Below are 13,848 nucleotides of genomic sequence, written 5' to 3' on the forward strand. Positions count from 1 at the left end.
TCCAAAATATTACTACTTCGCAACTAACTCCAATAAAACAACATTTAAATATTTTTTTTTAGTTTTTTATTATTTTTTTTAAGATTTCATTTTAAAATTGTGTCACACAATAATATTGGTTTCGTCTGCTTATTTAAGACATAATAATAATTAACTGCAATTTAATTAGAATAGATTTTTATTTCGGCTGAATATTATAATTTGCTTCGTTCTTTGTTTATAAAAAATAATTGAATTGCGTTTTTATGTATTTTTAATACACATTTTGCAAATAAAAAATTAGATTAATATGTATATATACTTAATTAACAAATTACATAGATAAAAAAATAGAAATTATATATTACAAAGAAACTAAAAAAACTAGTAAACTAAAAAGAAGAAAGAGAAATGCAGAAAAAGAGAGAGAGAGAAGGTTTCTCTCTTTCTCTCTGCAACTCAACAAGGCCACGTTTATATCTTACAACATAGTATGTTCATTTGTTTGTACGATATAAACATGACCTTGAAATGTTTGCTAAAACTAATTTTAAGATATGTTACTTAAATTAAAAACAAATTGCTTTTAACATTTATTTTAATTATTTGTTTGGGGTTTGTTTTGATTTTCTGTTTTTGTTTTTTCTTTTTAATAACAATTATATTGTTGAACAAAACATGTGTTTTTTGTTTGGTTGTTTCAAATAAAGTTTAACTTTAATGCAAGAAGAAAAAGATTATGTGGTTGAAGTGTTGTTTTTTTCAAAGGGGTTAGGGAAGGTCTTCGTGGATCTTCCACCAATCCATAAAAAAATAATAATTTGCTTATAGTTTTGTTTTACATTTTCATATTTGGCTTATGTGTGTGTGTTTTTAAAAGCTTTTTTATAATAATTATTTTGTTTTTTATAAAGTTGTGCTCATTTAGAGTTGTTGGATTATATAGTTTAAAATTAATAATTGTGACAAGTATATAGTTGTTTAAAATATAACATACTTTTTCAAGTCCTTGAAAAGAGAAGCTTGTGATTTTATTTAAAGGGACGTTTTGTTATGTGTCACCCTGTTAATAATTGTCAATTAGTTAAAATACAACTCTGAGAGAGAGTTATGTTTTTTGTTGTTGTGAATTATTTATTTGCTTCTCTTTCAAAGCTCGTGTATGTGTTTGTTGTTTTCTTTGAGTATAGGAGTATTTAATAATAATAAAAAGTTGTTTTTATAAAATTGAGTATATAATTTTTTGTTATTAAAGAGAAGGATTATACATATATAATTTACTGTGTATATGTGTTGTTTGTTTTGATTATAGTTTTGAATACATTGTTTTTTATATATGTCATTAAATTAAGCACCAAAAATTAATTTTATTAATTAAGACCTAAAACCTAAGTGGGAGTAAAAAAGATAAAATAAAGAAAAAGATTATAAAAAAATATATATTTTTTTGTCTTGAGACATAGATACGTGCTTAAAAAATAAGTGTTGTTGTTGGGATATAATTGTGGGTTCTTGTCATTCTTAGTCAGTTGAAGCCTTAAAATTATAAAGTGTCTCTAGAGAAAAAAAAAACAACTTGAAATCATGCTATACTTAACTCAGCTCACAACCCTATGCTATGTTTACACTCACCAGCATAACTCATTTATGTGAAACATGTGATTTCGCGGAAAATGGTCCTTTGTAATGAGTGTTCTAACTGTAACTTATACTCAAATATAAACTATCATCATGACATTGCCGTTCATTTCGTAAAAAACCTAAATATTGTTTCTCTTATTTATTTTAATATTCTTAAAGCCTTGTGTTGTTGTAAATAATATGAAAAGACAAACTAAAAATTGCCATTTACAAAAGTTTTGCAGGATTTTTAATTCTTATCTAGCCCATTTATTGTTTACTAAATTCTACTATGTTTTTGTTTATAATTTCTATGCCATGTGAAAAAATAAATTTCTCATTTCTCTATTCTTTAGATTTAATACTACAATAGTGTTGTTGATTTTTTCTGATTTTTAAACTATAGACTTTTAATTATCTCTACATAGTAATGTATAAAAAATGCCTACATTTTATGGTGGAAGGTCAAAGGTGATGCAAATGTCCTGAGGCAGGCACAGAAAGAGAACTAAACTGAGGCAACGTTTACATTGGTGTTATTTAAAATGATATGATCTGTCAAAATGAACCATGATTTAGATGCTGATATTTATATCAACATTTAAAATATTTCGTTTACATTGCCAACTCCTTTGAATAAGTCTAGTGAGATTACTTCTTTCTATGATTCTTCTTTTTGAATTGACTATCGTTTCAACAGATGAATTTCCGTCTATTTTGACAACTTGCCTATGACACCTGCGTAGCCATCCGACACGATCACTTCCATTTGCCTTCCGTCATCATACAAGTATGCTTGCTTTTGTGGTACCTCGCTTTATAAAAAATTACTAGAAAACTATGCTTTTGTTTGTCTTTCTTTCCTTTTAAATACTATATCATCATCCGATTAAAATTCATTTTGTTTTCTGTATAAAAGTAGTAGTAATATGAATGCATGTATATATGATTATTCTTTTTCTTATATAAAAATGTTTAAATTGGTGTTTTTAAAATTGTTGTCTTTTTTTTGGAAATAAAATAAGAGGCATTATCATTTCTATGATTACAATCTTTATGACCTGATTGGGAGTTTTGTTTTCCTTTATAGAGGCTTTAATGGTAAAGTTTTCTTATAAGATTTGTTTTGTTTTTATAAAATGCTGAGGGTTTTCGTATATTTTTCCATTAAATGCAGGATAGAAAAGTTCAGATAAATATGATTAGGTTTTTTTTAATAAGGAAATGTAGTTATGGCAGTCTCTAGGTAAAACTGTGTTTATATCAGATGTGTTTTAATAAAAAATCGTAATTTTCTCGAAAAAAATTGCCAATTTTCATAAAACTATTTTTTTATAAACATAGCCTAATTTTGTTAAAATAAGTTTACATCATCACGATGAATACTGTTTTTGCTCCGCTTGTAGAGACATATTAACTTACTGATGACAATGTAAACCTAGATTAAGCTTCTAAAAAATCAAAGATCTACGTTTTTTTGATAAATTCGTTTAAAAATGTCTAAAATCCAGGATTTTTCAAAGTTGAAAAAGAAACTTAAAAACCAATTTTTTAGAGTATAAAAATTCTCTTGTCTTCTGCTAAGGTTGTGGAATTGCTATTTACATAAAAAATCGTAATCATAAACTTTTCACAACGTTTAGCTTATTTACCTCTATTTCCATTTCATTCGTGAACACAATCATTTTATTATATTTTAATATATATGCTAGATTTCTGGAGAGAGGGGAGGAAATGAATAACATTTTTCTCATCCCTCAATCGAACATTGCATTCAGTGTCTAGTAGGAGATATTTAGTTTGTTAGTTCTGTTCACACGTGGCAATATCTATCAAGCAATTTATGCAGTCTGGCCACACATTGAATTTAATGCATATATATCTGGGCATTATTTCAATATGGCCTGAGAACATTACCTTGCACACTTTATTTCCTCCTCTGCGATCACTACTATTCCCTATTGTTGTTGTTATTACTATTATTATTCAGATGATTTTGCAGATGTTGTTGATGCTGTTGTCTTAAATGCTAAGGTTTTCTAGGCAATTTCGGAATACCCACAATTCGACGAATTTGTGGTGACATTAGTTTATGTTAGTAAAGTTCAGTATGTTGGCGTACTGGCGCTGGAATCTTGGACATGCCACGTTCACGTCTTGGCGATACAATTACCGACATATCACGCGATGCATTACTTTCACATGATGAGGCAGCGGAGCTACGTTTTGATGGTGCCTTTGTGGGTGGTGAACAACTTGCCGAACGTTCCAAATTACCATTACTATGAACCCAGGCACTTGTAAAATCATCATATACTGGTTGTTTCTTTGCCGTTTGTGGTCGGGCTGCACCTGCCTGCAATTTGGTATTACTGGTCGAATATTGTAGCAACAGAGTTTTCATTTTTTCGAGAATTTGTGCATCATTTTTCGCCGAACTGGCAGCTTCCAGCAATTGTTGGGCCAATGGAGAATTGGCATGATTTTTAGTTGGTGATGTTGTCAAGGACGCTGTACAGCCTTTAACACGACGACCATTGCTATCATAAATGATGTGTGATGATCGAGTTTTTGAATTACGTTCAAAAGGTGATGCTCCTGCTGCTGCGGTGGAGCTACCAGTATTGGGTGTAAATGTATCACTTGAAAGAGTGGGACGTTTGCGACCACCTCCAGTAAGGGCATTTCTACCACTCCATGTGTTGTTAATGTTCTTGGGAGTGCTTGGGGCCGCAGGTGCTGGCGATTTACTCTTCCTAGCTTCACTAATAGCACTCACTGCAGTTGGTGGTTTTCTCATTGATCTATAGACCGGTTTGGCCCTACTCATAACTGGCAAACCTGTACGTGAATGTAAATCCTGTAGGCTACCCGTAGTATTACAGGTACTGTTATCAATGCTACGACGACGTTGTGGTGTTGCCATGGGTGAATATGGAATTTTACTTTTATTGCTAGCCAAATTCTTATTGGAAGCTGTTTTGGTCGAATCGGTAGCGTCTTCACCACCGAAAATCTTATTGGAAAAACCGGTCTTCTTGAGGCCAGTATTACTGGAGATGTCGACGGTAATCTCTTCGTCGGTAATGTAGATGCCAGATTGTTCAAATTTATTAGAGGCCACCTGAATGTTTTCGGCATTTAAAATTGCTGGCAATGATTGTGGGCCATTGTCGAGGTCATGATGATGGTGATGTTGCTGTAAATCATCATCATTTTGTGTTGTATAGCTATTGTCCATAGTTTCTGGTGTTTTTTGTGATGTATTGGTATTATCTTCACTGGGCGAAAATTGAGAATCACTTGATGTTTGATCGTGACGCACTGAAAAGAGAGTAAAGAAAAAAATATATTAAAATTATGAAAAACTGACGTAGCGGGCATGGTAAAGAGCTAAAGTAAGATAGTCTGTCAGCAACATATCATGCTTTAAATAATGTTGGGTGCCACAATTGTAGCGTTATAAAAACGACATGAAAAATTCTCAACATTCTTACGTCATTATGTACGTTCAGATGTCATTAAATTAGAAATAACTGATTTTGTTTTACAAAACTCACCATTATTTTCTGCGTCATCAATTGATGCTTGGCTATGTATGGATTCGCGCTTTTGGGCATTCGATTGGATGACACCCAAACTGCGATATCCTTCATCACTGATTTCACTTCCATTATCGCTAATATTTTCAAATTTATTACTATTTGCACTTGCGTCCGAGGCATTTGGATTACCGCCATGACCATGACCCGTCGACGAAGACGTCTGATCAAAAGAGTCGTATTGAACATGACCACTACTGCCATCATGTTCGACAGTAATGGGTAAAGATTTCGGTCCATTAGTATATGAATCCAATGAAGTTTGTTTTTTACGCATATCAATTAGGCGCCTAGGACTGGGTGACATAGAACGGCGTACAACACTGGGTGATGTCAACGATGAGGCGGAGTTATTACTGGCTGCAGCAGCAATCTCTTGATGTTGTGGTGATGTATAGAATTTACGTTGTTGTATAGTTGGACTAGGGCTACGATTTTTATTGAGACCTCCATAAACGGGTGCAAGCAAAGACGACGAAGAAGTTGAGTGATTGTTGTTGCTGCTGGCTAATGAGGTATTAACGTTGTTTACTGTGGCCGTATTGTTGTGATTGGAAATACTTTTGCGTGCTGTTGGTGGTGATCTGAAAGTTGATATGGAAAAAGGATTACAAGGGATTAGTTTAAGCGGAGTTAAATGAAAAAGGTGTAATGTGGATTTGTGCAATAAAAAGTAAGTGGAATAATGAGGTTGCTTTATGGAAAAGTCGCCATATAGTTAACATGGTTGGACAATAGCATTCGGTTCAGCAGGAAAATATAATGCTTGAAAGTAATTTAAAATAATAAATAAATATTGTAGCTCTCCGCACATTATTCTCTACTCAAGCCCATTAATTTACATTTAACACCCATTTGCAAATTAATACCAAATTATTTCCAGTTTTAGCTCAAATTCCCTTCACCACCCATCCTCTAATTTACATAAAATTCCCATTTGCTTATAAATCTATCAGATGGGGAAAATATGTCAACTAAATTAAATTCAACGCCATTTTCTCGTCACTCAGATATTTATTACCATTCTAGATTAGAATAGAAAATACCAAAGGCTTGATGAAAACCAAAAATCCGAACAAAACGTTACCACATATTATTACACGTTGATGGCTTGTCACTTTGCGACTAATTACAGGTTGTCAAATTCAAATTAAAACCCATTTGGACTATGTGAATAATATCAGATTACGGCGACACACGTTGACATGTTCCTCCAGCTAGGCGGGTTATTGTTCGAAACGCTAGCTGTTCCAGATCACAGCTATTTCAAATGTTAATTTGTCAACAGGTAAATTTCATTTTCATTCTGTCGATTTTTTCGCTTTTCTTTTCTACAATATCTGTCTTATGTGAATGGACAGGTTGTGAGAGAGCTAGACATTTATGGGTATTAGCCTTTAGCTAACTGGTTGACTGCTTGCTTGGTTTCTTAGTTAGCTCTTATTGGCAATATTTCCCTACTCAATTAGACACTCCCCAATTAATGTTCACAATCAATCGATTTATCAATCGTTTTATTGTTTTTTGTTGGTGTTGCTTTTTGCTGCACTTTATTTCAATTGATCAAGGAAGACAAATTATATTGATCACTTATTAAGATCATGATGTGTCTACCGCTTATAGCTGTCGATGTTGTTGTTGGCGTTGCTAATGATGCCTATGAAGATAAAGCCTAATGTGGTAGTGCTGACTAGAAACTAAACCATTTGTCATACTCAATTGCATTTTATTTGCAAAGAAGGCGAACGGGACGATGTCGTCCAACCTATTGTACAACGAGATGGAAATTGTAACATTCGATAACAAAACGATTATTAGAAAAAATGTGGAGGTTGGAAGAGAAGCGAGATTAGTATTATTCGTCTTTAAATGTACTTTATTTCGATGTACCGTTATTATAATTTTCGGTATTTTCAATTGAAGGAAGTTCTACTAAACTATTCACCATAGAAAGTAAATTTCTAGTTCAGGTAAAACGAGGTTAATATACAAGGGATGCACAAAATTCCTATAGTTTTATTATAAGATTAAATAGTTGGCATGCATTTTATTTTCCAATATCTTTACGCACTCAAGATTTCCCAACTCTGCAAGTTATATGCGCATAAATAAAATCTATTAATATTTTATTCGACAAATTTGCTTCATCATACTCTGTGGCATCATACTAGGAGCCTGCATACACCATCCAGATGGTTGGTTGGTATTGGAAATCATTCACGAAAAAACAAACACACGTTATAGCTTACCTTTCGAATATCACCTGAGCTTTATGCAGCTCAATGCCATTTGTTTGCTGATTGGCTCGCGGTATTAAACGTGCGGCCACCGATGAACGATGTTGTGCCTTACAACGGCAAGGATCATGTTTATCCAAATAGTGTGAGAGTGTATCCCAACCGCCGCCAACACGCACCATAACGTGTGAACGTAAGATCTGGAAAAAAAGAAGAAGGAAAGAAAATGTACAAAAACGGAAATTAAGAAAAATTACAATTTAATAAATTTGTAATAGAAATTATTATTATTTTTTTTTCATTTTCTCATCTAAACGAAATTGAATGATCATCTGTTGTAGATAGGAGTCATGCGCCACATGGTGGTGTGTTGTGGTTTCACATTACCCGGAGTTATAATAGTGAAAAACTGAGAAGTAATGGTGTATGTATGTTGTGATGCCATGTGCTGCAAGATTATTGCGTCCAGATAATTTGACAAGTAATTATACTTTAATAAATCACCATCATTGGAACGATAATGTGCAACACAGGGGGAGGCGAAAATATTTGCTGTGTATTCTTGCCAGATATTCAATTTAACTGGCGCTGGCTGTCAATTTGCCATTATATAGGGACGTGCACATCTCTGTTATCTAAGATGCTTCACAAAATGCCGATTTTCATTTCTTTTTGATTGATTGGCATTTTGTGGTGGCTGACAGTCTAGGAAAACCGGTAGTCATGAATTATTAAATTGCACACTTTGTAGGAAAAGATGTGCATTTCTGAGAATACAATATTCGCTGAGGCGAAACTAGGGAGGTTGGCATTTAATCCAAATCATTTGCCATGGAAGTGAAAGCAATAATAATATTTACTATCTATGTATTGATGTGTTTTACACGATAAGCCGCTTAATCCGCACAACAATATCAAATTTATTCAATAAATAAAAAAATTGTTTTCGTTTGGGAATTTTTGATCCCAATCAAATTGTTTGACGTTTTTTAACACCACAGATATAATCATGGCGACAATTGTAAATAAAAAATGTATATCGGTTTGAAATAATATTTATCGATAGTAAATTATCAACAAGATCATGTTATACATTTTTACGAATGTAACTGGTATGCGAAGTGTGAAAACATATGTTAGGGACTAGAAGTAGAAAAATGTTTTAATTAAAAAAAAATGGGAATACTACGAAATGAAATTCGTCAGAAAATGCAGTAAAGGTAAATCCAAGGTTGTGATTCGATTATTTGATATTTTATAACAAATTTTATATTTAGTGGATACTTGGCAAAATGGCAGAAGAAATGAGAACGGATATTGGAATGCACTCAACTGGAACTTGTCGCGCATAATGGTGAAAACAGAGCTCGAACCTGTGAAAGTTCACAATATTAATTGAGAATTCATACCCAACAAACTTTTATAGAAAAAATAAATTTATAAAAACATATATTTATAAATTTTAAAAAACATATAAAAAAAAAAATCATCAGGCGAATCTATAGATGGAGAATCCTATATGTGTCAAAAGAAATTATTCGGACTATTGTGCACACTAAAGAAGAGAGAATAATATCTACGAATTGAAAACAGATTAACGGTCATCGGCACAACGAAAGGCTACACAAACATCAGTACCGAGAAAATAACACTTGGAAATGCAACAAACTATTTTTATTGGCATGGTGTAATTTATTTACAGATATCCCAAACGGACGGCATATTCCGTTTAAGTAAAATATCAGGGAACACAAATGTCCCTAGGAGGAGGTACCACGTTTATAAGTTGTATAGCAAAGCATGCGATGGTAGTGGAAAGAACGGATTGGCTAAATAAAAATATACTCTTCAACTCTGTTTTTATTTAAATTTTATTTGTTATAGTATAAACACATAAATTTTTATTAATCATTTGAAAGCAAATCTTATTTAAAAATTTGAAATTAGGGGTTAACTATGTAAATATTTTGTAAATGGTACCAAAAACTACATCTCTGAATCTACTACATTATTACACAACCAATACTAGACGAGGATCTTGCTTCTCATAAGTAGTATCTAAGCTCAATATAAATTCAATAAAACCAGGAAAATACTATCCTCTTGTCTGCGGTTACACCCTTTTCGGTTAGAGGACGGTTCCTTTAGGAGACACTCTTGTAGGTCGATCGATGAAAAGGCACAGATTGATAGGATTGATGTTTTCATGGTTAGGTGTGGTCTCGCATTCTTAGACAGATGTCAGTTTGTTGAGAATAGCATCATTGAGGATTTAATTTGTAGTGCGGAGGGATCGGATCGGCTGTGTGCTCGGATGCACCTGCCACCCGCATCCCTCGCTAGACTGGCTTGCTCTACGGAGAGGAGGGTTTTCTGTTTTACCACAGAAGAGCCTTCTCTTCGGACTGGAGCAATTTGGTATACAATACCGCCCAGCGCACCTTAGTTAGTTTATGTTATTGTAAATATATTTAGTTTTAAGATTTCAAATTAGTTATAAGTTTTTCATAGCCCTTTTTAATTATTCTATTTTTCGGGGCATAGTTTTTAGGTGGTGTCATATGGCATAGTCTTAGTGGTTGTGTCCTCTGCTAAGCCGAGACACTTATTGTTAAGGGTAAAGTAGGTGCTGAATAAGTGCATGATAAGTTATGACGTAAGATAGGTTTAAGCCGTTTAATCTGTTGTAGATGTAAGATTTGAATTAATAAAATGGCCGTAGGCTAAAATCGTAAATCAATAAAACCAGGTACACTCGGAGTCCGGACCCCCCGACTGTAATTCGTTTAGCGAACACTAGAGGCTTAAGATCATTACCCACGCTTTCCCATGTTAATGGACTCAGATCATAAGCTGAAAGCAATTCCTAATCACGTAGTAAAATGCTAATCTTGTAAATCTTGTTGTTTCGAGTTTCTTCACTCTCCAATAAATAGCAAACGGGCTTCCGGAAAGGATATTCGACAGTTGAAAACGTTTTTTTCATTTTGGAGTCAATAGTTAACATAATGTTAGAAGAAAATAGGAATGAAAACATAAGCCATTCCGTATACATAAAGGACAGCAATGATTCAGGCATAAAATGTCACATCCTTGTTAATAATATAAGGGACATTTTTGAATATGTGGTGTCCGAACATTTTTGTTTTCACAAATGCCTATCTCTAAACAACATCTGATAACTTCATATAAAAAAAAAAACTCCCATTACATTAAATACAAGGATGTGTCACTTTCATGTCTGAATCATTGTCTGTCAATGGTCCTCTGAATTACAAAAACAAATAAAAACAAACTCCATAAAAATTACAATTCCTTGGCATTTACGATCAGGCAAACATACATTTTCAGTTGTTTATATTCATGCCGAACATTTAAGAAATTTGTTATCGTTTTCGTGCCCAAACAATCAAAAGTGCCAACATTGTCGTCGAACTAAACGACGAAAAAATTTCCATATTGGGCATGGATTTTGTATCTGGTTTTTTGTTTTTCGTCAAGCTCGCCTCTATATATGAAGAGAGTACGTTCGTTGTCAGTCGTTGTATTGTGTTAATAAAATCACTGAACCCGAGTGATCGTTGTATTGACTGCTGCTGTATTTTAATGGACACCATGTTAAGTTACGACTAGTACTCAATTACCCCCATTGGACTATGGAATTGAGTAAGTAGTAAGCAAGTCACCAGTTTTATGAGGCTATGCAAAATGTATCCTCTGCTCCTCTTGTCCAGAGGACAGTCTGTATTAAACGAATATTTTACAATAAATTAATACGGCGAACCAATGAATAGGATCTGTTTATTTTTGTTTTTTTGTTTGGGAAATTATGTCGAGTACGAATTGTTGTGCCAGCTTTATTTTACACCGAATGGTGTATGATAAAAACAGGAGAAACACTGGGGGGATATTGTCACCATTGCAACAATGCTGCAGTGGCCGATCATGATAACAATTTCGTGAGGTGTTTACGCAAAAGTAGTAATTCAGTATGCCAAAATAAATTTATATTTTTATTTGCTTATATTGAGTGTGAGTTGAGAGGAGTTTAATGTTTATTGGGACATTTGAAAACAAATGTTCATATACTCGCATATATATATATATATATATTTCTTAACACCGTGCTGTCCAATTAGGTGACAGCACAGCAACACAAAAAAAGACAAAACACTGAAATTCAAGATATTGACATCATTGACTTTACGATGGAACGCCGCCATCCAATGCTGGCTGACACGTCAATAAAACAATTGATGAATTGCAGTTGCCGAGAAGAGAAATCATCGATGGCGTTAATTTTTTTCTTTAAACAGCCGCTGACCGTTTTGCATATTTCAGGTGGGTTATTTTTAAATACATATATACATATGTCGATGTGTTTGTGTGTAGGCGAAAATTTATTATTTTTATTATTGTCATACTTACCCGTACAAATATTAAAACCTTTGTATCGCCAATGCGATATTTACCCTCGGATACACGAACCATGGGGAACTGTGATGGACAGGTACATTTTTCGACCAAATCACGAACCTGGAAAATGATGCAAAAATAAAAATTATTCAAAATTATGAATTTTATTCAAATTGTTACAAATTATTTCTTTTGAAAAAAATACATTTCAATATCTTAGCCTAGAAAACCTCTTAGACGGTATATAAAATAATTTGCTTTTCAAATTAAACTTTAAATGCTTGAACAAATATTTCTTATCTTTTACAAAAAAGTGTTTTTTAAGTATCGATTACTAGAAAACAATAATATTGAAACTGTTTTCAATTGAATCACATTTCGGGCCAACAACAAACAACATGGATTACAATGACTTCCTAGTGTGGAATATGAGGATGTTGCTAGCTGGGTGTAATACTGTGACTGGGTTATGATTGTGGTTATATCTTTAAGTGGCTATGAAGAAACATAATATTCCACAGTGGTCCAAAATGGAAACATGTACCGGGCAATTAAAAACGAATGGAAATAAAAAGGCTATGATAAACATTATTGCAAACGATATGCTGAATATAATATATTGGGTTTGGAAAGTTCGGTTAGAAACTTTGACTTTCATTGCACAATGTGGCCAGCGTATGTATATGTAAATATTTTATATAGAAGTTAATGTAATACCGAACAAGGATTCAGACAAGGTGACAGTTTGTCGTGTGATCTTTTTAACATCCTGCTGGTAAAGGTCATACGAGACGCAAAGGTGAACAGAAATGACACTCTGTACATCAAACAACACATGTTACTCGCCTACGCCGATGACATCGATATAATGGGTCGAACATTGCAAGCCACCTTTGATTGAAAAGGAGTCTGACAAAGTGGTTCTGGCAGTAAACGGCGAGAAGGCCAAGCTGATGGTATCAACGCGCAAGACGTCCAGTAGACTCGGACCAACTGTGGAACTTGAGAACTACAGCTTCGAGATAGTTAAAGACTTTATATACCTTGGTACCGCCATAAATAAAACGAATGACATCAGTTTTGAGAGGGATTGTGATGGTCAACAGATGCTACTATGGTCTAAGTAGGCAGTTTAGAAAAAAGGCCACCTCCCGCCAGACCAAACTCACACTTTTCCAGACGCTGATACTACCCGTGTTATTATATGGATCAGAAGCATGGGTACTTGCGCAAGCAAATGAGGCAGCTATTGGGGTGTTTGAAAGAAAACTTCTCCGAAAGATCTACGGGTCGATCTGCGTCGACGGTGAATATCGGCGTCGAATTTTTACGCGAACATCGACATAGTTAGTCGTATTGAGCTGCATTCGTATTGTTGTGCGGATGAATGAAAATGCCCCAGTCAAAGGGCTTATAAAAACGAGCCTACTGATGGTTCACGTAGAAGGGGAAGGCCACGAATTAGATGGAAAGACCAAGGAGAAAACAACATCTTGGAACGTGGTCTTCCAAATTGGTGGATTTGTGCACAAGACAGACACGCTTGGAAATCTTTTTTAAGTTCGGCTTATGGAACAACCGTTCTGTAACAAGCCAGCTATGTAAGTAAGTTCGTAGTTTTTAGATTTAAGTATTTAGTATTGAATTTTAAGAATCTGGCAACTTTTGTAGCATTGAGACGTGCTTATTTTTGTGTCAAATTGTACTTAACAATTTTACGATTTAACTTACATATCATGTATAGTGTCAATAAAGCGAAATCTTTACTAGGATTTATAAAACGATGGCTTAAGGAGTTTGACGCCCCTTATGTGACAAAACGTTTATTTGTTAGTATGGTTCGCCCGAAGTTAGAAAACGGATGTGTTTTATGTAGCTCGTTATACAGCTGTTATTCCAAAAAAAAACTTGAATACTTGAATTACAGTTGAACCGCTTCCCCCCTATGAAAATCGCTTAAAACTTATTGATCTTCAAAAATAAGAACGAAGACA

General features: G+C 33.8%; 1 protein-coding gene across 1 annotated transcript in view; it reads right to left on the reverse strand.

Moving 5' to 3' along the window:
- Positions 1-3,608: 3,608 nt before the first annotated feature.
- The window catches only part of LOC133336834 (GAS2-like protein pickled eggs), a 136,311-nt gene continuing 126,071 nt past the window's right edge, over positions 3,609-13,848 (reverse strand). Inside the window, exons 5-8 of the mRNA XM_061545112.1 lie at positions 11,867-11,974; positions 7,451-7,638; positions 5,160-5,785; positions 3,609-4,923 (exon numbers count right to left, since the gene is read on the reverse strand). Coding sequence (XP_061401096.1) covers positions 3,695-4,923; positions 5,160-5,785; positions 7,451-7,638; positions 11,867-11,974 — 2,151 coding nt within the window. The 3' untranslated portion in view covers positions 3,609-3,694. The remainder of the gene's footprint in view (positions 4,924-5,159; positions 5,786-7,450; positions 7,639-11,866; positions 11,975-13,848) is intronic.

This window comes from Musca vetustissima, unplaced genomic scaffold (genome assembly GCF_032173495.1).
Source record: "Musca vetustissima isolate MV318-11 ecotype Yass unplaced genomic scaffold, APGP_CSIRO_Mvet_v1 utg6369, whole genome shotgun sequence".
Classification (NCBI taxonomy): domain Eukaryota; kingdom Metazoa; phylum Arthropoda; class Insecta; order Diptera; family Muscidae; genus Musca; species Musca vetustissima.